This window comes from Eurosta solidaginis, chromosome 4 (genome assembly GCF_040869045.1).
Source record: "Eurosta solidaginis isolate ZX-2024a chromosome 4, ASM4086904v1, whole genome shotgun sequence".
Taxonomy (NCBI): Eukaryota; Metazoa; Arthropoda; class Insecta; order Diptera; family Tephritidae; genus Eurosta; species Eurosta solidaginis.
This window is the reverse complement of record NC_090322.1, coordinates 274216164-274242253: the sequence shown is the minus strand read 5'-3', so window position 1 is coordinate 274242253 and position 26090 is coordinate 274216164. Positions and strand designations below refer to the sequence as shown.

Sequence of the window (26090 nt, the reverse complement as noted above, 5' to 3'; positions counted from 1 at the left end):
CATTATGGCCAATTCAACAGCGCTTTTGGTCAAGAAAAGAAATTTGCTTAGATATTTCAACAGAAGGAAAACTGTTGGCCTCAAGTTATCAATAATCTGTAAAAATGAAAGATTCTAAACCAATATAACGGATTTTTTTGTTAAAAGCACTGATTTCAAGAGGGTCTGAAATCGGATGCCGATCCATAGTTTTTTTTCACAGAACACCTTTCTGGGTTGGCGGCCTTCGGCTGCGATTTATAAAAATTATTACCAGGGTCCAATACCTGTATGGGGATCAAAATTATCTCCGCGCAAAACATCTTTCTGCATTAGTGTGTGAATGAAATTTTGAACGGATTTTTTGCTCATATTTTTTGCCTGAAATAAATGTTTTGATTTTCGCTTTCAGATTCTAAAAACGCAGGTCGATAAGCGTCTTTTGATATCGCCTTTGATAGTTTTTGATAAAAATTAGGAGATATAAGGCGTAACCTTGATTTCATTGATAATTTCAACAGCGAAACCTGTCAATATAATGCAAATGCGTCAGCTAATTTTTAAGAAATCCTTACACTCTGTTATCCTAGGCTGGTAACAACATTAATTTTACCGGTTACATGAATGACAAACAACTTTTCGCAGATAACAACATTACCAGCATAATAAGTGGTAGCGTCTCGTTACCACACAAAATTGCAAATGTTTGCTAAATATTTGTTTGGACGAAATTAACAAAAAAAAAAGTGTACCCATGTTAATGTGAACGAATTTTTTAAACAATATTTATACTTTTTTTTGTTTCACATTTAAATTAGAATCACGGTTACATGAACTGGTAATGATTTTCGGTTACATAATGATAACAAATTTACCGGTAACCCGGTAACGGTCTATATCAAATCAACAACCACTGTTATTCTAATGTTAAACGAAATCTGTTATGGCCGGATCACAGTGAAATTTCTTATCGACATGTTGACGTCGACCAAGCAGTTGAAACTTACTTCGCTTGCCCGTTTACATTAAAAAATTCGCTAAGCACTGTTATAAATATTTTCAGTATACAAGAAAATTTTTGATAACATATTTTGTCTCTTATTCATTTGTTAAAATGTAGTTTTTAACTGTGAAAAATGTTAGAAAAGTACCAAAAAGTAGGAAAAATATTTTCACTTGCAAATGGTGAAAGCACCCTTAGCGAATGCAAATGTCGAATTCTTCTTATTATGCTTTGCTTGCAAAAAAAAGTTGAAAGTTGGCTACTTTTTCATGTCAGGTGGCGCCAGTGTCGCTCGATCTGCCATTTTCCATAAAAGTGTGTCCATTCTTCTGCGCCATATATTACGGGAACGATAAGTGACTTGTGCTACGCCTATAACACCGAAAAACCTCGAAAAAGCAACATCGAAACCTTTAGAAAAACTTTTTTAATTACAAAAAAGTGTCTGAGCGGCGTCGCCCTGCAAATATTTTATTTATTATTTCTCCTTTGTTGAAACTCTGAATTCAGAATCAATAACTTGTGCGAAGTTGTTTCAACAGCTATTTGCGATGGATAAAAACTTACTTATATATCGGTTGAATTATGGCAGAACAAGGTGGCAGCACGGTGACATACATACAAACATAAATAAAAATTCCATGTATTTTGTTTTGTAAAAGGATGGACTAATAGCCAGTGCATGGACTTTACCACTTTATTGGTAGATCTACCAACTTTTTAGCCCATTTTCATTTTCTACCACTTCTACCATCAAAGCCAAAAAATCTACCAACATTTGCCTTTGTAAGGAAATTAAGAACCAATTCAATTTCGAAGACGAAAAGTTACACCTTTTGGAAAATGTTGATGAAAAAAATATTAACTCTAGTCAAATGACAATGATTGTTCCCTTACTTAAAGCTTTTCCATTTCACAAGACTTCCATGGAAATTCTTAACAACAAATGGCGATCATTAATGTTATATGATAAGGAAATAATAGAAAAGATATTTTCCGACGATATTCTTAAAGGATGGATGAAATTGGGAACTGAAAAGTCTTCTAAAAGAAAATTTGAGTGAATAAATGTTCTCCTTAGCAATATTACCTCACAGTAGTGCAGCCGCAGAAAGGTTGTTGTTGTTGTTGTTGTTGTAGCGATAAAGTTGCTCCCCGAAGGCTTTGGGGAGTGTTATCTATGTGATGGTCCTTTGCCGGATACAAATCCGGTACGCTCCGGTACCATAGCACCATTAAGGTGCTAGCCCGACCATCTCGGGAACGATTTATGTGGCCACATTAAACCTTCAGGCTATTCCCTCCCTCCCTACCCCCAAGTTCCATGAGGAGTTTGGGGTCGCCAGAGCCTCGTCCGTTAGTGAAACAGGATTCGCCGCGGATAGGTGAGGTTTGGAGAAGCTATATATTGCGCTGGCAACCTGAAAGGCTGCGCTACACAGCCCCTTGAATCTGGTATTTTAGTCGCCTCTTACGACAGGCATACCTACCGCGGGTATATTCTGATCCCCTAACCCGCTGGGGTCCGCAGAAAGGTAGTTCTCTATAATGAACGACATAAAAACCACCAAGCGTAATGGATTAAAAATGTCAAGCATTGCCAATCAAATATTAATAAAAGAGTATTGTATCGGACGGACTTTATTTCAGCCTCCAATTAAATTAATAAGATTTTATAAAAAATGTTACTTTGTAGAAGGTGATTTTGTTCCTTGTATTTAATAACACCCATATGGAACTAGATTTTTCTTTTGTTTTTTTCTGACAATTTTTTTGTTGAAATTCGTTCTTATTTTGAAAAATGTGTGCACAAATTCAAACATGCCAAAGTCGGTTATTTTGTGGCAGAAAAATACTGGTACATTGGAAAATTGTTGTTGTAATGAGACGTATCGGTAAAGTTTCCTCAGTATTTCAAGCTCAAAATATAGGAAAAAAGCAAGCATGATATAGGCATTAGCTATGTATATACAAATTTACATGAATTTTTTTGTTTTGTTTACATTTTTTTTAAGTGTTATTTCCGTGAAATGTGCTTTATTTGTTTTACAATAAAATATGAATTGTTTTGTACAAATATAAAGTGTAGCTATTGTTTTTTGAAAAAAAAAAAATCTACCAACTTCTACCACTATTTTAATTTATCGTCTACCAACATTCTCTTTTTAAAAGTCCGTGCACTGCTAATAGCTGTGTTTTTTTACATCTATAGACGTTTACGGCTTCAAACTTTAAATACACGTCTGAAATTGCTGCGCATAAAATTAATACTACTAAATTTCAATACGCTATATACTCAGATGTAACTGAAATATGTATCTATGTTTCAACTCTATACTAATTCTATGTATCACCTCTCAAAATGGTGTGTGTCCACTATTCATCGCAACTGATTCAGCTATATGTTTTACATTATGGCCACCAGAGGTTTGTGTCTCCGATTTTAGGTACACCCTGTTCTATAGCTAGTTATTTAACCACTGCCGCTAGGTGGGTCACCTAAGCATTATTTTATCGAGGATAAGCGGTTTTTTACGCGCAAACGTAAACGTATACGTTGTAAAAAAAACGGCTATTAGTCGCTGAGTCTGATACTACTCGCTTCGAGACCAGAATGCAAGTACTTACTATTGGCTCTTCCAAATCATCTCCCTATGGAAAATGCCCGTCACTAAGCGATTTAATGGGCTCTTTTCTACTTCGTGTGCATTTTCCTCTCCTTTTATTCTCTGCAAGATTTTGACTATGAATATTGCAAATCATCGAGAAGTACCGACGCGTCGGGAGTTTCGACGGGAGTTTTTGCACAGCTTTAATACTGCGGGCATACTTATCTTAAGGCGATTCCTACAATTTGTTCATGTTATTCGTTTCTGATCACAAAATTAATTAATGATTCGTAATTGAATCTGAATAATTACATATATTTAAATGTACTATATTTCTACTAGAATGTTTAAGGAGGATCTGTTTAATAGCATTAAGCGACTTATAGTAAGCTGACGTAAAGATGTAAATAATTTTTCTCATATCCCTTTCAAGCAATTTTTGTTTGATAAGACTGGCCTTAATCATTGCGGAGAATTTTGCTTTGAGACAACTTTTTCACGATTACTCTATAATGTGGCGCCAGTTGGTAGCACCAATGGAATTAAATTCTTTCTCCCCGTGGCCCTCTGCTTCGATAAGCGGGTTCCGATAACAATACTTTTTTGGTCGAAGCATCATCTTTCGCCGCTGTGTTTTATTTCGATGAACTACGTTGATGTCTGCATAAAGCTCGTACAGCCCATCATTAAATCTTCTTCGCCGCTGTCGAAGAACTTTTCTCCCAAACACTTTCAGAGCCGCCTCATCTGATGCTGTTATGGTCAATTCTTCTGCACCGTATACCAGGACGAGTACGATTAGTGACTTGTAGAGCATCATCTTCGTTCGCCTAGAGAAGACTTTACGTTTCAATTGCCTACCTATTCAAAAGTAGCATTTCTTGGCAAAAGTGATTCTCTCTGGGTTTCTAGACTGATGTTGTTGTTTGTGTTAATGCAGCTGGTAGACTTTTATTCAGCACCAAATTAAAGAAATCCCACGATAGGGGGTCATCCTTTCTGAAACCTCGTTTCGTTTCGAACGGCGAGAGGTCCTTTACTTCCTCGTAGAGGTTTTTCCTTCAACATAGTATTAAGGTAGAATATCAGTATAATTAGTTATATAATACTAATTTTCTACGGTTCGACCTTTACAAAATAATTTTTCAAAAAGTGGGTGTGGCTAATTGTGCTATTCGAATTTTCTTCTTTTAAAAAATCTTCAAATTTTGAGATATCTCAATGAAATTTGACACAAGGATGTATTTTTGTATTAAATTAGACATTTGTCGGATCCGGTGGGATCGGACCACTATAACATATATCTCCCATACAACCGATCGTTCAAATAAGACGATTTTGGTCATTCCTGCCGCAATTTAGAAAGTATAAACGTGAAACTCGGTGATATATATTCTAATATATCATAGAAGATATCCTGAAAAAATCACTTTGATCGAAGCTATATATAGTTATATCCCATACAACCGATCGTTCAGATAGAAAGGTTTTTGGCCATTTCTCCCTTAATTTAGAAAGTATAAATGTGAAATTCGGTGATGTATATTTTAATATATAATAGAAGATTTCCTGTAAAAATCATTTTGATCGGAGCTATATATAATACATATCCCATACAACCGATCGTTCAGATAAGGGGTTTTTTTTGCCCTTTTTTATTTTATATTTATCTTAAAAATCGTTTAGGTATGTACATCTTTTCACTATATATTCCTTATCTTATACATCCGATTATTTGGAGATTACGAACGGGATAAGATTATTGTTCAGCGCCATTCATGAAAGGTATGAAGTCTTCGGCACAGCCGAAGATAGTCCCGTCCTTACTTGTTTTAATTTAACTTTATTCACACGACACGTGACAGAATGAAAAATTACGCTGATGATGGCGCACCCCGACACCGGTTTGTTTCCTAACCAAATTTGGAAAGGGATGGCGGAAAATCGCTCCAATCTACATCAGCTATCCACACTGTCGGAAAATCAACAAAATAAAACGATTCAGTAACTCAATTTACTCTAATTGTGGCATAAACTGCATGAACAGAATGATGTGATATTTGATAACAAAGCCAAATGAAACACCCTCTAACCGCCGCATGAATATAACTAAACATACATAAAGTAGATATTAATAGACTGTGTAGTATTAATTTCATACATATTTACTCGACGAGTTCTTATGAAAATTGTTTTTAATTAAATTTGTATCTACTTAATAAAAGCAACGAACCGGCCTAAATGAGTACTTAAAATGTAAAGTATGAGTTCAAAGCGTGAAATCGAATTAATAAGTAAAGCAATTAAGTAACATAATAAAGATAATAGCAATTAGTTAGAATGAGCGATAGAACAAATGAACAGAGAAAACTAGAGCCAAGATGTGGCAGTGAAGAACAGAACAACCCGCTTTTAACGAAGGCTCAAAGCTTACGGACATCGAGCAGCACGGAGAGTGAAAACAGTATTCCCTATATGGATAGACTAAGTGATTCCAGCATTACCGCCAACATTAGTGCAAATTCTAGTAATAGCAATAACACAAGTTACGAGCAAATTCTCATGGAGGACAATGCCACACGTGCGCTAACAAAGGCAGGCGGCCAGCGTAATATCCATGTACCGATCTTCATACATGTCAATGAAAATGGCAAACGATGTAACGTCGACAGACCCACACGGCTTCAAATTTCTGAATATTCTGAGAATGAAAGGGGAACGCCTGAAATGTTAGATAATGTCGATTCAATTGGTAGGAATTTGCGTCGTAATTCGATTTCACTGCCGATGGGCATCGACGCGGTTGATTTCGAAGGTTTAAGATTAAAATATCAAATGCAAGATCAGGATGCACTGAGTGAGGAAGGAAAGAGTGATAGCCGTGGCGAAAGTGTAAGTATGTTTAATATTTTGTATACCCTTTTTAATCATTCACTTTAAGTTTGATAGTCAGCATAAGTAGTATAATGAGAAGCCTCGCCCTATACCACAACGCCCTATACCACAAATAAATAAAGCAACTTTCTTTTCCCCAATAATTACACCGGCCTTACAAAAAGTCCGCACCCAGAAATCAGCCAATACCTTTCGAATACCGAATCGGATTTATTATTTAGGTTCTTGATTTCAAGATATTCTTAATTAAAGTTCGAAAATGACGTTTTCCACATATTGGCGGGACGGGACCTGGCCTACATGTTTTACGCCGACTCCGAAAAGTTAATTTAACAAACTGTGATTGACAGTTGAATATGATTCTCTTGTAAGGGACTAGTTATTATGTTTTTTTGCATTTTACCTTGTGCGACAGCATTATTTATGACTTCAAAGAAAAGAATATGAGAACTTCAAAAGCCTACCGTACTTATTTCAATAAAACCAAACACACGAGTTAAACTTGAAACACAATGCCCTGCCGCCGCGAAAAAGACAAATTGCATTTGAATATCTGACATTATATTAAAAGAGTATTTTGCTAAAAATATAGCATTTTTGTTTATAAACCGCTTCAACCATTTTTGTGTATTTAACTGCCCGAGAGTTATGCTTTCCCGCATTACTTATCTTCCCACATCCAGAATCTCCTCGAGCCTTACTTACGTGTTTCATATTTTCTCCTTTCGAAAACTGGATTCGAAAGGACTTTCTATTTGAGTTTCCAAATCGGAAACATATATGGTAATTTGTTTAATTGTGTCCAACTAGAAGGACTCGGTTCAATTGGGATGGGAACAGCTCCTTGATACAACCGTTACATTTGTAAATACTCGGATCTGACAGACAGCTGATAAAATCAGTTTCCTTAAAAGTATTTTCGGAAAGTTGAGATGAACTTGTTAATACAACCCCATAGCTTTACTCCCATCGCTTGCGTCTTGGTGTGCAATCTGGCGTTTGCTGTCCTCGCTCTTATAACATGCACCGCAATCTTCATACTTTGTGTGCCTCTTTCCTTCTATGATCTTAATGGAATTGTAAGATGATTCAGGGGGTTGATGCGTAATAAAAAAATTCCGCAACCCGATTGTTAACCTTAGCTATCCGAGGGTAATCCTGTAACAAATATGAAAGTATCATACAAATATTTAGCAGGCGAGGCTCTGGCGCCCCAAGCTCCTCATGGAACTAGAGGTGGGTGGCGGGATTGCCTAGGAGGATCAATATGGTCATATTAAAACGTTCCGGATGGTCGGGCTTGTACCTTAATGGTGCTTGTTAGCGAAACGTTCTGGATGTATGTATGTTCGGAAAAGGATCATAAACATCGATAATTCTCCTTAAAACCTTCGGGGAGTGTATCGCTACAACAACAACAACATGGGCTTATAAGCTGCGAAATATTATAAGTGTACATGTACCCCACTGTTCTTGGCGTTCTTATCGCAAATGATGGTTTTTAGACCACGTTTACACATCTACAATAAATCGTCAATAGATAATCTACGCGTTTTCATACGTTCCATCCCTAGGAGCGAGATTAATTTCTATCAAGTTTTCACGTTTCTCTTTTATTTTGTCCTTCCAATTAGAGATTACTCACTAGAGGTGGAACTTTTTCTATGAAAAAAATTCGCATCTCTAAATTTTCTTCATAATTACCAATTATCGAATTATGGAAATCTAGTTAATAATCAACGATAAGGAGTTAAGTTCGAAAATTAAGATAGTCAATTTCAGAGCCCAAAAATAAAATTTTGAAGGCAACTGTAGGGTATGGCGGTGAAAGTGTGATAGGTTTGGGCCTACTTGGCTGCTTCTGGAGTTGGCAAAATAACTTTCTTTGATGCCACAATGGACAAAAATTTGTATCTAACCTTACGAAAGGCAATTTGTTGCGAATTGCCCCTAATTTAGGTGTACGTGATCGATTTCGCAATAACCAAGACAAATACCTTTAACACAAATCCGGGATTGTGCAGGCGTGGTAATATGGCACTGTCCACACCTCATGAATCCACTTCCACAATCTCTCGCCTTAAATGCCATTGAAAATTTGTGGTCAATTTTGGAATCGGCTATACGGCAAAGGCAGATTAGTAAGATTAACGATTTAAAAACTACTCTTGTCGAAGAAAGGCATAAGGTACCACCCGAAACCGCTCGAAAACTAATTGCATCTATGGAAAATCATATTGAAGATGTTATTTAACAAAAAGGTGGTCATACGAGGTACTAAACTAAAGAAAAAGTAGTTTTTTCTAAGGCGGGGGGCACAGTGCACGAAATAAGCTGTGACCCTAGTTTTTTAGATGATTTTAGTTTTTATTAAATAATTAGCACAAACGTGTAAACACATGAAAATTAAGTATTTATTCAAATAGAAGCATATTTTTATTAAAACTGTGCATTTGCTGGGAGCCACTGTATGTAAATTAGGTATTATTTAAAAATAAAAACTATCTTTCACAAATTTAAGATTAAAAAATTTTGAAATTTTTTTTGAAAGGGTTAAGATTTTTTTGTTTTTGACATTATAGTCCTATTCTTTATGAGAGAACTATCAAATTCAATCACACTCTGTTAAATATACTTTGGATAGAGCGTTCTTCAACCGAATTCCGAGATACGGCTTCTTTGAAACGAGTTCTGAAATATGGCATTATTTAAACGTTTTCTGAGATAAAGCGTTTTCGAAACGGCAGCCGAGATAGGATGATACTCCACTCAGTCGTCGATATGTTGTTTTTTAATAAAAAGAAGTTTTCGTGACTAAAAAGCGTGATGAATATAGCAAGAAAATATGTTTTAAGCTCGAAAATCTGCACCAATTTAAATTAAAATACAGCGGCTACTTTATCTAGGCCATGTTATGCGAATGAAAGATGATGCTCCGGCCAAGAAGGTATTCTTATCGGAACCCGCCTATGGAAGCAGAGGAAGGGAGCAGCTCCCACCCCGCTGGAATTACTAGGTGGAAAACAATTTAAATTCCTTGTTGTTACCAATTGGCGCAAGTGAGTAGAGCGAAACAGCGACTGGCGCGCGTTGTTTGACGACCATAGCCGTTTAAACTGTTATCCGCCAATGAGATGTTTAGAAAACTATTGGCTGATTTCTGGGTCTAAAACTTGTCGGTCAGTCGTATCACTATATGCAGATGCAAAAATCGAAAGCTAATACAATCATCTAAGTCCTAGATCTCACACTGTAGCACTTGAAAATATACGGTTGATTAATTATATGTTTTATTAACTAATTCATCAGCAATTTTTGCGAATCACGGGATTATTTGGAAGTAGTCCCGGGATTTCTGGGACTTGTAATATCTTACGAAATATAAGAACTGGGTACACAGTCTCTTTTGTAGCAAAGAAGCATCTCCGGAAAACTCTTATCCTTCACAGCATATGTTATGAAGAAAAAGTTGAAGCATTTTATGCAAATATTTTGGACTTCGAAGAATCTCTGCGAAGTTTGCGTATAATTTTGCGCTCTGTTTAGGTACATATTTTATTGATTTGTTACTGAAAGTATAAAATGAAAAAAATGTTCATACATTTGAATACAATTTTATTTGAAATATTATTTTTTCATTTCATCACCTGATAGAACATGAATAAACTTCTTTCCCTACCCTTTATTCTTTTGTTTTTCTAATTTTATTTTTAATTGAAAAATATTTTGAAATCTTCTAGTTTAGTATTTATTTTGCAGTTGAGGAGTTTCACAAGTAGTATTGATTCACCTTTTTCAAGCTAATCTGTTACAAAGTAACAAATATCTTAATCAAAGGATTGCAATACCGAGTCGAAAATCTCAGTACTATAAAAATTAAATGGCATCCCTAGCATAACTATATTGTGGGCAATGTCGTCAGATCGATACTTCCTAATATTGTGAAGCACCACTTATTATATCAACAGTTTTTTTCGTGAAGCCAATTTAATTAAGTTTGAAAAAATTAATTTAAAAATTTAAATGCCCATCTTCGCTCGAATTATTATCGGATAACTTTTTGATGAGTGATTGTAGTGTAAACAGATCGTGACATACCGATTATCTGGTATATCAATTGCAATATCTTATCATAAAATAGGAATAACAAAATTTATAGTCTTCTACTACACGGATTGTATATAAAATGCAGCAATTGGATTTAGGGACAAAAAAAGTTAAAGGTCAAGATTTCAGAAATTTCACATGAATTGTGAGTAAAAGGTCTTTATGCTCATTTACAGAGCGTCAAGTTAGCTTCATACGAGGGGTTAAGCTTTTAAATTTGACAATTTTTAAAATTAACACTTAGCTGCAAACAGAACTTGCAGTTCTGCAAGTGTACCAAAAAAAAAATAAAATTGTTAACATTTTACAAATATTACAGGCCGACCATTTCTAAAACCAGTAAGTCAATCTAAACCATTGAACAAGTTTTCGACACCCTGAGTTGTGAGATTTAAATATATGGGTTTGGGTCAGATAACTGCTCTGAAATTGTTGCATAGTGTTTTCTTATTAGTTACATAGATTTATAGTTCAGGTGATGAAATTTGTTCTTAATTGGTGAGACGAGATTGTTACATACAAAATTATTTTGTCATGTGATCTTCATCAAAATTAGTTTGACATCATCATTTTAGCCGCTGATAATTTACTTAATAATTTACATTTCGTGTTTACATTCGCTAATTTTCATTTCATTTATTGACAAAACAAAAATAATTTTAGAGAACGTTTCGGTTTGTATGAATGTATGTAGATATGTACCTATAGGTAAGTTGATTGTTAAACTTAAAATAAATATATTATGGCACAAAAATCCGATCAACGAATAAACTACAGATTGGAAAGGACGCTGTTATTTTATTTTATACTGTCAAAAAGTAAGAGTCTTCAATAAACACAATGTCGTTGTTCCCGTCCCCTCTTCATCATCAAATCACTCTTCATAAACTGATAATAAATGACCATTTTACTCATGTTGTTGCAATGCCGCTTATCTTGGTCTAAAATAGCGCTCATTGAAGGTTCCAAAGCAGACGAGCAATTTCCGTTTCTTGAAGTGACGGTATTGGATTTTCTCATTTTATAAATGGTCAAATTGTTTTAAAAATTCCAAATTTCTACCATTATTTATATAACTGGTATGTAAATTGAAACAGCTATTATGATTTAAAAAATTAGTTTCGATCACGGATCGTAACACGTAATACGAGCCCAGTTTATCATGAAAAATCACGATTTAGCTTAAAACTTTTTTTCAGAAGTTTGTTGGCTCTTTTAAGCTTTATTGCAAAATTTTGGAAAATATAGCTTAGTGTAGATTCAATTTTAAGAACATTGAATGCATTTGAGCTGGATGTTATACATTTCATCGGCTAAATTGAATTTTCGATTTCAGAAACATATAATTGGTTTTCTAAGCTCGCATGCAGACAAAAGAGCTATTCAATGCTATATGGTTCACTAAATGACGAACTCGAACCATTAAAAATGTAAGGCGTAGCATAACCTGATTAAGGTTCAGTTGGTCTTACTTATAACTATCAATAGAAATTTGACGCGTCCAACGCTTTTATTTAATTGTCTGATCAACGCCCTAGATTTATGAGGAGTGTGATGACTAGTACCTAGGACTTACCTAATTATTTTCTAACTTTTAATATTATTATTACTTCATGTAAGTATTGTTTTCAATAAAACCGTTTAACTTACAAATTTTTTTTTTAATTATTTTATTTTCAAGTTTTTAGTCTTTATTTAATTGCCTATTATTTCTCATTCTATTTAGTTCATTTAGTGACTCATTATTACAAGGACTCTTTCCTGACAATTTGCTACAATCTAAGTCTTCAATACATAATTCTTCCAAAGACTTTATTCGACTCGGCGCCACGTATGCTTGTCCCTCCTCCAACTCCAAAGTATTTTGATGTCACTTCTACCGGAGTGTATGCAATATTTGTTCCAAATATGAGCCAAGTCGGGCATCATAGGTCGCTTTCTATTCATGTATCTATGTATTATACTTTCAAATATAACTCGGTCGAATTTTATTCTAAAATATCGTTTTGGTTTAATGAAGACTAATGAAATCAATGTTTCGAACACAAACGTCCGCAAATGTTGGTCTCTATTTTAAAATTTTTATCGAGGGTTATTATAGAATTAAAATTATGCAGATGCACCGAATATTATATGATTATCACCCATGAGTTACGCAATAATACCCATTTAGACTGCTTATGATTTCGAGGGCGGCACCCTTACTGCCTAAAGTTTCAAGGTGTTTCTCTTATGTATATCGAGAGTATAGCGCGACAAAAAATCTGTCAGAAAGTCTTTGGAGGTACACCTAGAACTTCCAGGTAAGTGACGTCAACGAAGGTATTAGTTCGAGATCGCAGTCCTACAGCTTCTGTGCTGGCATATAGTGTGAGGGCCAGGAGGCGTGGAAACGACTGGTTGTCTGGATTGCTACTGTTCGCACATCCGGATTTGTGGTTCTAAAAAACACGCGAAAAAACTGGAGGCGCCATTTGGCGCGATCACAAATAGGCCAGCATTGATGCTAATCGTAAAAAATGTGTCACGAGAGTCATGACTATTAATAGACCATTAATAGCAACCGTAAGTCGCCTTTGTGCGTGACCAGCAAGGAGGTACAAATGATTTAAAGAAATCGTGTCGACGACGAGAATGAGGAGTTAGCCCAGAACATCTTCTACGGTAAAACTGCGCTTTGCACGCGACATACAGACAAAAGTATTACCATCTTAACTATTTCTATTTATTTTCGGCAGACGCAGCAGTACCAGTTCCTAAAACCGGGGTTAGGTTCGAAGTATCCCTGGAGTAAGTAAATGAAGAACAGTCCATCCGCAAGGAACTACTCCTGAAACTTTTTGAACGATCCGCGAGATTTTTAGGCAAAAACCCAGGATCTTTTCGAAATGGCCGAAACGTTGATTTCCTTTAATACAAGTATTATTTTTTTAAATAGAAAAATCAAGTTTTTTAAAGTAAGAACACCGGCATATGCCGCTGCGCCGCAGGTATATAATAGAACCTACACCTAGCCGCCGTCGTGAATGTAATCAATCTTATAAACCTCGTTTGACGCGCCATGTAATATTAATGATAACGATAATCCTGTTTTATTAACAGTTATACACATTGATCTATGAATGTCACTTCGTACTATTTACATTGTACACTATTTCGTTACGCTTTGCTCTCCCTTCTAATACTTGCATATTGAGTTATATTTTTTAAGTGTTAAGTAAAAATATTAAAAAAAAAATGATGGATTCTAAAAATTTTATTATTGATGCTACAAATATTAATTCGAATTATCCTAATGAATTCACTAGAACAATGACCAATTTATTCTGTGAAAGTGCCAGTTCAATAAGTGCAAATTGTATTTTAGATAAGGCAGGTACATATTGTTAAGTTTGACGATACCGAATCGAAGTTTTTACTACCAAAGTAGCTATTTTTTAAAATAATTTCCAAAAGAAATCGATCTATGTAAACGAATGAATGAATTTTTTACATTCAAATAAATGTATTATGTATAAAATTGAGCTGTGTTAAAACCTCATAAGTATTTATTTTAATTTTAAAGGACAGGAAGTTCGTTTCTATTGAAATGATATTGTTAAGTTTGACTGTTCGGTATGATGGAAGTTTTCGCTACCAAAGTAGACCAAATATAAAACAAAATGCCAAAATGTTTGCTTTACATTCCTGTAGCTTTTTTTATTTATAAGTTTGTTAAGTCTGTACTTAAGTATAGTAATTAGCAATAAGTCGGTCTTGAACACGTTTCGCTATTGAAGAAGTCGGTCTTGAACACGTTTCGCTATTGAAGAGGGTGCGCCTTGATTAACATTGCTATCACTTGGGCTTTGATCTAAGTATTCAGTGTCACGCTCGTGTATGGGTTCACTTAATCGGATGTTATGCAACACTGCGCATGCGTTAACTATTCTACCAGTAAATCCTGGATGATACAAAAGAGTCCTTTGCTGTGATAGGCATCGCCATGTTCCTTTGAGAACACCAAAAAGTCTCTCGACTGGGTTTCGAGCTTTACACAATGCCTTATTGTACCGAAATTTTTGGGCTCCCCTCTGGTTGGTTAGGTAGAGGAGTCATCAGCCAGGGTTCTAAAGGGTATCCAGAGTCACCTGCAAGTATTTTTGTGTGCGATTTTATTTTCTGGGAAATTTCAGTGCATTAAACACACTTACCTATCAAAAACATGTTGCGGCTACCATTTTCAAAATTTCTCTGCATCACTCTCCGTACTGCAGAGGAGCTCCAGATAAATGCATCGTGCCTTGCTCCTGGGAATTTAGCATTGACATTCAATATCTTTAGGTTGGGGTTACAAATCTGTATATAAAAATATATTATAGTCAAAAAAGTGCAATAGATTTCTTTGAATTATTGCTTTTACCATTTGTACATTTATTGAATGGTATCCATGGTGATTTACATATGCCTCTTCATGATTTCTGGGGCTCATGATCGACACATGAGTGCAATCAATAGCCCCAATAGTACCTCCCACAAATGGTGCAGGTGACGCAGAAAAAATATCTTTCGCAGCTTGCCGCTCTATTTGAGTCATTGGAAACTTTACTTTATCGAAAAACAAAGAATGGTTGATAGCATATGTTACGCGATGTATACAGCGGCTTACAGACGATTGGCTCATTGATATGCCCCATTGTTCTCCAACGGGCCGTTGATAACAACCAGTTGCGAAGAAGCGTAAAGCAGTTAGAACCTGAAATTTTTATAATAGTGTTCAATTGAAAATTATATGAAATTCCATGATTTACCTGTTTCTCTGTTGATATCGCAGTTATTCTTGTACCCCTTAATTGACCATCAAGTTGAGAAATAATATCATGAGCCAAGTCTGGGGTCGGTACAGCTTTCGAAACTCCGTTGCATTCAGGTGGAATGGGTTATCTACTTCTCTAAGAAGGCGTCTGTCCACTGGCGATGGCCTCAGTAACTCTTCATCTTGTGATAAAACGTATGCCAAGTACTCAAATGCCATTTGATTTATAAATAAAGCAGCTTTTCGTGTTTGAAGGTATTTAATTAAAGCTCCGTTTTTCTTTTTTAACTAAAATTGTCAGAAATGTAAATTTCGTGATTTTTAACGCAGCCAATTCATTTGCCATGTATTTAACAACACAGCTGATCGTCGATTAACGAATATCGATACAAAATAGTTGCTGAATAACGAAATCGTTATAGTTATCGATTCGCAAATAAAGCGATGGCAAATATCGTTAAACAAGTTAGTGACTTCCTCTACAGAGAGTATAAAAGGCCGCAGATGTAGAGGCGCTGGAATTCAGTTTGATTTGAGTTGTCAAGCAGTTACGACTAAGACGATATCTAGCGAGCAATAGCAGTATTATTTTGAAAGTCAGTTTCATTTAAGCTATCAGTTTGGTTATTAAGCTATTCGTTGCACAGTTTGAGTGTTATTGTGAAGTATTTTAATAAAGGCCAATTTTCCATTATTCAATATTGGAGTTATTTATTCAACAGTTTAGCGATACGAACCTAGCAAAGGGGCAAATAAGAGGATTTGCAGCAAATTCGTTACAATACTTTAACTTTAGTCGCAGTACGATTTTGACATAAATCCATCGATTTAAAAAAAAAACAAAGTACATGGAACTTTTATTTATGTTTGTAGGTATGTCACCGTGCTGCCACCTTGTTTGATTCCGCCATGAATACTACTTTTATGATATGAATCAAAAAATAACTGTTTAATTTAGCTTTTTTTGAGCGCTTGCAGCGAACACAAGTGTTGATCAATCGTTGAGTGAAATTTTTCTGAACGCACCGTGTTAATTCGGCTATCTGACATTGATACATATATTAAAGTGTTGGTTATGAAAATATTATAGTGAAGTATGAAAAACTATTTAAGAAGTCCTTTTTCTTAAAGTTTATGGAAAATCATTTCATTTGGCCGTTGAGACAATAAATTTTCTATCACTCAATTGACGGAAACATGTTTTCAACGTATCAACAAAAATAGTGTTCGCTGAAAGCGCCCATTATGAAGAACACAACCGGCACGATCACTGATTGTAAATAGTTTTTCTGAAGTAATTTATAAAACTACTAATCCATTTTATTTTGTATGTATGTAGATAAATGACGATATTTGCAACTCTGTAACTTTTACTGTGCCTGAAAGAAGTACATCATCCGTTAATCAGAAGGAGGAAGAAAGTGACGATGAAGAATTATTTAGTAGTGCACGTCGAAAAAATCGGTACGTATGTAGTATATATGTATGCATGTATTAATATCTCTAAGTACCAAGTACTCGTAAAATTTGAAGTGTACATAGAAAAGTGATCAAGGGTTTTCACTTCGACCTTAGTAAATCACCATTAAGACACGACTTAAATGAAGACCACTAAGGTAGGTGTACAAAAATTTTTGTAAACAACTCGTTAATCGTGAATTAACTGAAACAAATTTGTGCAAATTATGTATTTTAAAACGAATTCTTTTATTTTTCTCTGGTATCCATTGCAAAAATCAAATATCATGCACCCTTATTGAGTTGAACAAATTTCCAACTGGTTTACACATAAAAATCCAAATTTGTCAATTTTGCGTAATTTGTATGCAACAAACATGTTTGACATTCGATTGATAAACATCGTAAATGTATACGATTAACAAACCATTCATAAGGTTAAATGAATAACCACAACTGTAATCACGCTGCAGGCAAAGCAATACTTTTGCACTGCAGGTATAATGACTACCTTCGAACGGGTGCTAATCAGATGTATGTAGAGGTGGATATTTACCCTACAAAAATCGCGAGTGCTCCATACATGAATGTATGGAGTACTCGCTATGGACCAAGCGAGTGCTCCAAAATTAACCACAATTCATACAAAAAATATGGTCCAATTAACATTGCGATGTCCTAGGACTGGACCATATACTCCAGATCAATATTATATCAGAGTAATCCATGGAGTACTCCAGTATGACACAATTAACATTGCGATGTCCTAGAACTGGGGCACATATTCCAGCTCAGCATTACATGACATAAGTGGACCACATGACCCAAGGATTTTGTAGGGTAGTAGTCACACTTGTAGGACCAACAGCACAGAAGTTTGAGCTAAAATTTCTTCTAAACTAATAAATCAAAGGCTACGGCAGAACCAGTAAGAACGCGTTCAAAAGTTCTACAAAGGGGGCATGGTAATTTCGTTGCAGATCACAACGATAAAAGGGAACACCAAACTGAGAGCTGAAATTCAACAAATTAAAAGGTTTACTTTCCCAAAGAATATACATATATAATAAGGATAACCTTCGTGCCAAATTTCAACATGAAATCTATGATTTAGGGCTTGCAAAACTTTACGGGTTTCTTCTTATGGGATGTTCCATCGACACGGGTGGGACAGTTGTACGCAATATTTCATCTTTGTTGAAGCATTCTGATAAAACCCGCTGGATATTTTAGGTTCTAATTGATGGGTTGAGACAATTAACATTCAGTCAGTACTTTTATGTAAAAAAACTTATATTAGCCGTGTTTTTTTTTACACGCGTATACGTTTACGTTATCTAATATCGGGCTAACGAATTATATGGTCCCATGCCTGAGCTTCGAAAGAGATCTTGGGGCCACAATTGAGCCGGAGAGTTGGTGCCAGGGTGTGGAAATGGCAAAACATACTCTACATGTGTATACGTATGGTTCCAAATGAATGGGAGGGGTCGGGTCAGCTGTTTACTGTATCTATCCAGAAATAAGTAGATCCAGATTACTGCAGCACCTTTGGCGGAAATTATAGCCGTGAAGAAAGCAGCAGAAATTCTGGAGGAAATATGCTTAAGCTGCAGCCGCGTCAGGCGGCGATGAAGGTAATAATCCCACATAGTACTTCATCAACTTTCGTTAAGGCCGGGCCACACATCTATACTGGGTTCCCGGTCATAAAGGTATATAAGGTAACGAAAAGGCCGATGAGGCCGACGTCTCAATCCGTTTGGGAGAAATTAAAAGGAGACTTGAGTTGCATATGATCCATCAAGCAGAAAAGGCGTGGATAAAAGCGCGGGGATGCAAAATTTCTAAGATCATGTGCATAGCCTACGATATCAGACCCACAAAGTGGCTCATATCTGTGAGGAGAGACGGCTTAAGGCTCACGATAGGCATACTAACTGGACTCTGCCTTCTGGCGTCACATGTTCATAAGGTAGGCCTCGTCTAAACAGCAGGTGTAGAAAGTGTGAGCTACAGGAGGAAACGGTTGAGCACGTTATGTATTCGTATTTATTTTGATAAAATTTTCTACTGAACGTATACATATAGTTGATATGTATTATAAGGATTATAAGGCGCATTAGCAATGCCAATTTCTTTCTAAGAACTGCCTGGTTGTCACGGGTGGAACATAGTTCATTCTTTAATAATTCCTTAACTACTTCGAAGAAGTCAAAACTGAATTGTTGAATATATTTGAAACGAGTTTTTAACATTATATAACCGGTATGAAAACAAGAACGATTTGCAAAATTTAGAATAACAACTTCCAACTTTTTTTGTCACGAGTGGGACAAAGCTAATAATGCCCTATAAATCAAATAATAAGAATACAGGGTTATGTATATAGTTTTGTATTTGAATCAGCTTCATTAATTAAAGTGGTCAATCCCAAATCGTTTGAGACAGCTTTCTCAAAACAAGCCATTTCAACCTAATTATCATCGTCAAATCAGCACTTTACTTTAAGAGTAAAAAGAGGTTTTGAAAATTAATTTCAAGATTAAATTTAATAGTTTTGCGTTGATTGAAGATTTTTACAATATTAATATCCGCACTGTCTCCAGTTTTATAAGAAAAATTATCTGCGCTCCAAGGCTCACTTTCTTATGGAACTTCCGTTATAAATATAGGAGGTGCCCCCCTCATTTTCCAAGATTCTCCTAAATTTCTAATTTTCTTCATAAACTCAACCAACATATGAAGTTTCGTCACTTGATTGGTCTTTCGTAATGAATTAAGGCATTTTTCCTATTTTGCGATGTTTCGGTATCGATTTTTTTAAGTGGTCGTAGTCGCCAACCGACGTCATCTCTTTTCACAATAAAATATTAAGAAAAATGCATTGAGCATGTTTCAACGTGATATCGTCAACGGCTTTCGATTTACTGCGCCACGCCTATTTTCAAAATTTAACACAATTTCTGTTTTTATTCATAAAGTCATCCAACATGTCAAGTTTTAGCATCTTATCTATCTTTGGATAATGATTTACCGCAATTTTGCCTTTTTTCCAAATTTTGATATTGGTTTTTCTTAAAAATTAAACGATTTTGTTAGTTTCCATAAAGTGAATGTATAATAGTAAGGACAGCCTCCCTGCTAAATTTCAATATAATATCTTCAACGGCTTAGGATTTATAACTTAAAGGAGTTAAAAATTTTCTTCTTCTAAATGTCGGCCCGCCCATTTTCCAAATTTTTCGCAATTTCTTTTTTTTCATTACTTTAACAGTCCGTTTCATCAGTTTAAAGGTCTTTGGTAATGAATTATCGTATTTTCAATTTTTCGAAATTTTCGATATCAAAAAAGTGTGCTTGATTATTGTGCGTTTTCCGTTTTCCTTACAGCTCTATTCCGCGCCTAGATATACCAAGTTTCGTAAAGACGGACATGGCAACATTAAAATTTATTTCAATGCAGATAATTTTAATTTATCTACATATGTATATCTATCTCGATTACTTCATAAATATTACCAGGTAAAACCATTTACTCATCTTGGCGGCCATGATGGTTTTTTATTTTTAAAAAAATTTTAAAATCACTCTCTTAAACCATGGTGGAATAACCAGGTGAAGTAAGCCGTCAATTGTCTCGCTCTAAATTCTTCTTTGTTCTGTCATTCGGCTATCTGAAAAATTTTCACCAATGTTGTCCCCGAAAAAATGTTTTTTGCATTTTTCATGAGTAAAATAATCCACTTTTTTTCACATAAACTAGTAGGTGAATATCGATGGACCTTTACTGGATTTAATTACATAGATTCATTATTTGTTTATCTTTGGTGTTGGCATCCATAGATAAGTAATGCCGTGCTAAAATATTACGCCTATATGCGTATATTTAATTGGTTCCAAAAAATTAAATGTTAAAACATAGAACTTGTATTTACGTCATATCCAACTAAGTGTTTTAGCCTGTTCAGCTACTGAAGGCTTTCGAGGAAGTTTTTTGTCTTTCATACAACAAGAACACCAAAACTGTCGTATTATACCTTATTTATGTTAAAACTTCGCTAAAACACTGGAATTCTAAATACAGTCACAACAAATTTTAACTCACTGTTGTTGCTTTGCCCTAAAAATCAGACCACTAAGTTAGAGGACCAACCGGCGCCGGTTGGCAGAGAGAAGAAGCGACTAGTGCGCCTTGTTGGACGGTCATAACCGTTTAAACGGTTAAGCGCCAATTAAGTAAGTAAGTAAGTGAGATAAGAGGAATGTTACAGTTATGGATTGTAATATAGAATATATGAATCCGGCTCGATCGGATCAGCATCTTCTGGTTCTAGACCGCCTGCCGCGGGGCTAGTAATCCCCTGACATATGTTAGTAATTAATAACTTGTAATATTAGTAATACATCATGAAGTCAACTGTCAGGAGTTTTTGGGGGATCTTCTGGTCAAGTTTGTATAAACATATGTAGTGTTTTATTTCCGACTCTCAACGACAAACCAACAGGGCAAGATGGCAATAGCAATGCATTTTTAGCGATGGAAATACATTTAAAAGTATTATGATCACTTCCAAGTTGGACTGTAAAACTTTTCATCAAACCCGAAGACCATTTAAGTGCGCAAAGTTACTACAGTTCAACTAAATAATGGATAACACCTCTCCCTATTATGTCCGGTTTTTCGATGAACCTTTCAGCTGCAGTTGAAGTTGAGGTCAGTTTACTTTAGACGCATTCATTGAATTTTACCGCTCATCACTGTTTTTATTTTTTTATTTTTATTCGATGCCAAAAGTAATGTAAACTCGCACTGGTCCGGTGTATCCTTTCTACATTAGCGTTAGGTAGCACTGATATGCTGAAAAAAACAGTTTCTGTAATGGCTTTCGTAGCAAGGTATTTATTTTTCCACTCCAATTTTTTCTTCTGCCCGTTGAAAATACGTCACTACCGTTTCAGATAGCGTACATCTTCTGTCTTTTTTTATTTACTTCACCTGGTGATTCCACCATGTCTTAAGCTTTGTGGAAATGCCAAACCAAAGAAAACACACAAAAAATTGTTGGTATGACATTTTTCACTTTTTTTAATGCCAAAAAAATGAAATGCTTATGAAATAAGTGAAAAAATATTTCGAAAAGTTTTGAAATCCGTTTTTATGTATATGGCAAAAAAATTACACGCCTCAACCCATCCTATTTTTGCAAAGGGACAAAAGAAAAGACCCTACAAGAAACGCTGATAGTTTTACTAATACACTCACACTTGTAATTGCCAATGCTGATCCTGCGATGACGTAAACATTGATACTCAAATTTATGTATGTTCCTTTGTTCGCACACGCATGTCCGCATGTACCCATCGACAGCCTATAATCATGAAAAAGGACTCAAACTGGGAAAGCTTCGGACACCTGGTACAGAACAAAAGAACATACAGCAGATACCAGCAGATATAAGAAGGAGACAAAAACTCACACGTACACAGTTATTTACATCACATTTGCGCAAGTCCCCTTAAGTTTGTGATAGAAAATTTGTATGAGGCGCTGATCGTTAGGTTGACATTGCTGACAATCAGATGACAGTCATATGACAGACAGTATTCTGGTAGGGGACCTTACTTCTTAACCTCTTCTAATTAAGAAGCGTATGTTGGAGACCACGCCTATTGATTTTTCATTCATCCTTCTTCACTTGGTTGATACTTCTTTAACCCTTAAATATTGTTACGAATATTAGCAAAGCTAAGGGGTGCTGCTATCTCTAAGCCGATGCTAAACAGTGATATCATGCACATCCATAGATCAATCATTATGTATCTACATAAACGAAACAATAATTGCGTCTACACATATGTACCATTTTTTTTTTTTACATATGTACCATGTACGTATGCGAGCAGCGGAGAATAAATGCACAAACACATGCATATATCTGAGATACTCCTGAAAGTATGCAATGAGAGAAGCTATAAAATCGTGCAATTGTAGTTACAGCTGAGAAGTTTGAGATCTGATGGCAACTAGTAGATTCTGGAAGCGCCTAGAAGATACGAACGTTGAAATCAGAGAGTATAAAAGGCAGCAAATGTAGAGGCGCTGGAATTCAGTTTGATTTGAGCTATCAAGCAGTTTCGATTAAGACGCTATCTAGCGAGCCATAGCAGTATTATTTTGAAAGTCAGTTTCATTTAAGCTATCAGTTTGGTTATTAAGCCAGCTAGTTGCAAAGTATAAGTGTTATTGTGAAATACTTTAATAAAGGCTATTTTTCCATTATTCAATATTGGAGTTATTTATTCAACAGTTTAGTGATACGAACTTAGCAAAAGGGCAAATAAGAGGATTTGCAAGTAAATTCGTTACAATTGGTGTCAGAAGAGGAATTGTTGAATAAATTCCGCAGCACAACAAGGACATGGCAAAGTTAAGTGAATTGAAGATCCAGCAACTGAAGAAGGAGTTGGAGAGCCGTGGATTGAATACAAGCGACGTTAAACTTGAACTTCAGCCACGGCTACGAGAGGCAATGGAAGCAGAAGGAATTGATGTGGACGAGTATGTCTTTCATCTTGATGGCGATGAGACAACAAAATTGGAGGAGAAAAATGAAACACCGCAGACAATGGCGAACACAGACTTGAACACAATATTAGCTGCAATATCTGCACAAACGTCGACAGTAACATCCATGATGGAAAAAAAACTAGAATCGCAGGAAACCCGAATAACATCGCAATTGGAAGAACAGAAGACATATATGGGATCCCAACTGGAATCGCAGGAAATCCGTATAACATCACAATTGGAAGAACAGAAGACATATTTGGCATCTCAACTGGAAGCGCAAGAGGCACGTATATCTGAAATGTCGGCACAAATTTCGGAACAGGTATCATCGCAGCTCTTTGTGAAACTGGAAGAACAGGATGCAAAAATTTTACAACTCGAGGAGAAATTTGATGCCGAAATAGAAGCGTTAAAAGGTCATATGGAGCAGTTACATCATTTGGCGGTTCTGTTCCTTTCCAGGTCTTCAAGCTACAGTTTGAGAAGACCGCAGCAGTGAACAACTGGAATGCGGAAGATAAAGTTGCTGCACTGTTCGTGGCATTGAAAGGGCCTTCAGCGGAAATCTTACAGACGATTCCAGAGTACGAACGGAACAGTTATGAAGCATTGATGGCTGCTGTAGAACGACGTTATGGAAGCGAGACATGAGACATTGCAGGAGTTTGCTTCAGATATTGAAAGATTGGCTCATCTTGCAAATGCGGACGCACCCGTGGAATACACTGAAAGGGTGAATCCAGAGCTTCATAAATGGCATACGAGATGTGGAAACGAAGCGGGCTACATATGCGAATCCAAAACTAACATTTGCTGAAACGGTGTCCCACGCACTGACTCATGAAACAGCGTCACTTTTGAGTAAGCCGGCATACAAAGCTCATCGCGTGGAAGTGGAAAGGCCAGACTGGGTAGACACAATTTTGGAAGCATTAAAAGGAACGCAGCAGAAAAACGATGGTGCCGTCAAATGCTTTAAATGTGGGAAGCCAGGTCACATTGCACGTTATTGCAATACCAATCCTAACAGTTCCAACAATGTGGGTGGTCGTAAACGCAGAGCAGAAGGAGATGAGCAAATCTCCAAGACCACTCAATCGTTAAACTAAAGCGAGTCAGCCGCAAGGGGCGACAGCTGGCTCCCTCAATTGAATGCCCCATAATCTCTATCTCGCAAATTGGAAGAAGGTCAAGCAATCTTACTGTCGGAGGACATGTGGATGGAAAGGAACAGTTACTGACTGTAGATACGGGTGCATCCCATTCCATCATTCGATCAGACTTAGTCAACAAAAAGATAAGACCATTGCTTGAAGCAAGATTACGTACAGCCACGGGAGAGGACACCCAGGTAATTGGAGAAGTAGAATGTGAAGTAGCAATTGGGAACGTCATGGTATTACACAATTTTATAGTGGCAGGTATTGTTGATGAAATTATAATTGGAGTGGACTTCTTAATCAACCAAGGCATTAAAATCGATATGCAAAGCAAGACGATGCGATATAAGAACATGGATGTGCCACTTAATTTCGGCTACGAGAGAGGCAACAGCAGTAAACGAGTGCTGGTGGAAGAGAGTCAGCAAATACCACCAAAATCAGAAGCAGTCATCTGGGCAAAGGTTTATGGAGATTGAGGGACAAACAAATTGTGGGTTGTCGAAGCAGCAAATAAATCTGCACTGAACATACTTGTAGGAAAAACCCTGGCTATGAAAAAACAAGATGGACGTATTCCGGTAAGAGTACTCAATGAGTTTAATTCACCATTCAATTTGACCAAAGGAGCTATTTTGGGAAGATTCCAAGAGGCCGAAGTAGTTATTAACTGTGAACAGCTCCAGGAACATGTTTCATCTAGTAATACTGATCTTTCAAATGACATCACGGCAGGGGCTAGAGGAAGCCTATCAGAGTAAGGCAAAACAACTTCTCCTAAAGTACGCGAACTTATTTGACCAGGATGGTTCCAAACCAGGCCGAACCAATGTTGTGAAACATCAAATTGACACTGGAGATGCGAGGCCGATCCGTCAAGCACCACGTAGTGTTCCACTGGCGAAGCGGGAAGTTGTGAGTCAAATCATACAAGAAATTAGCGATAGCGGCGTCATCGAACCATGAGCTAGTCCATGGAGCTCACCGGTAGTACTTGTAAAGAAGAAGGATGGAAAAATGAGGTTTCTCGTGGACTACCGGAAGTTGAATGACGTTACGAAAAAGGATAGCTACCCATTGCCAAGAGTTGACGACACTCTGGACTCGCTCTCTGGTACGAAATGGTTTTCCACACTGGACTTGAAAAGCGCCTACTGGCAAGTGGAGGTGAAGGAGGGAGACAAAGAGAAAACAGCCTTCAGCGTCGGAGATGGTCTTTGGCAATTTACAGTAAATCCCTTTGGACTATGTAATGCACCAGCTACTTTCGAGAGACTCATGGATCAGGTATTGAAAGGACTACATTGGAAAACATGCTTGGTGTACCTGGACGACATCATCGTATTGGGCAAAAACTTTGATGAACATCTTAAAAACTTAGATGAAGTTTTCCAGAGAATAGCTGGCGCTGGTTTGAAGTTAAGTCCCGAAAAGTGTGCGCTGTTTAAAAAGGAAGTAAATTATTTGGGTCACAAGGTAACGACAGAAGGTATAGGTACAGCGAATGAAA

General features: G+C 36.3%; 1 protein-coding gene across 10 annotated transcripts in view; it reads left to right on the top strand.

The window, feature by feature from the left end:
- Positions 1-26090, top strand: part of LOC137251523 (myogenesis-regulating glycosidase) — a 47197-nt gene that overhangs the window by 5479 nt on the left and 15628 nt on the right. For 6 of the 10 annotated variants that reach the window (XM_067786277.1, XM_067786279.1, XM_067786275.1 and 3 more), the window contains exons 2-3: positions 5817-6483; positions 16728-16852. In XM_067786277.1, the coding sequence (XP_067642378.1) occupies positions 5932-6483; positions 16728-16852 (677 nt within the window). In that variant the 5' untranslated portion in view covers positions 5817-5931. The other 4 variants (XM_067786281.1, XM_067786280.1, XM_067786282.1 and 1 more) reach the window with 3 other exon arrangements.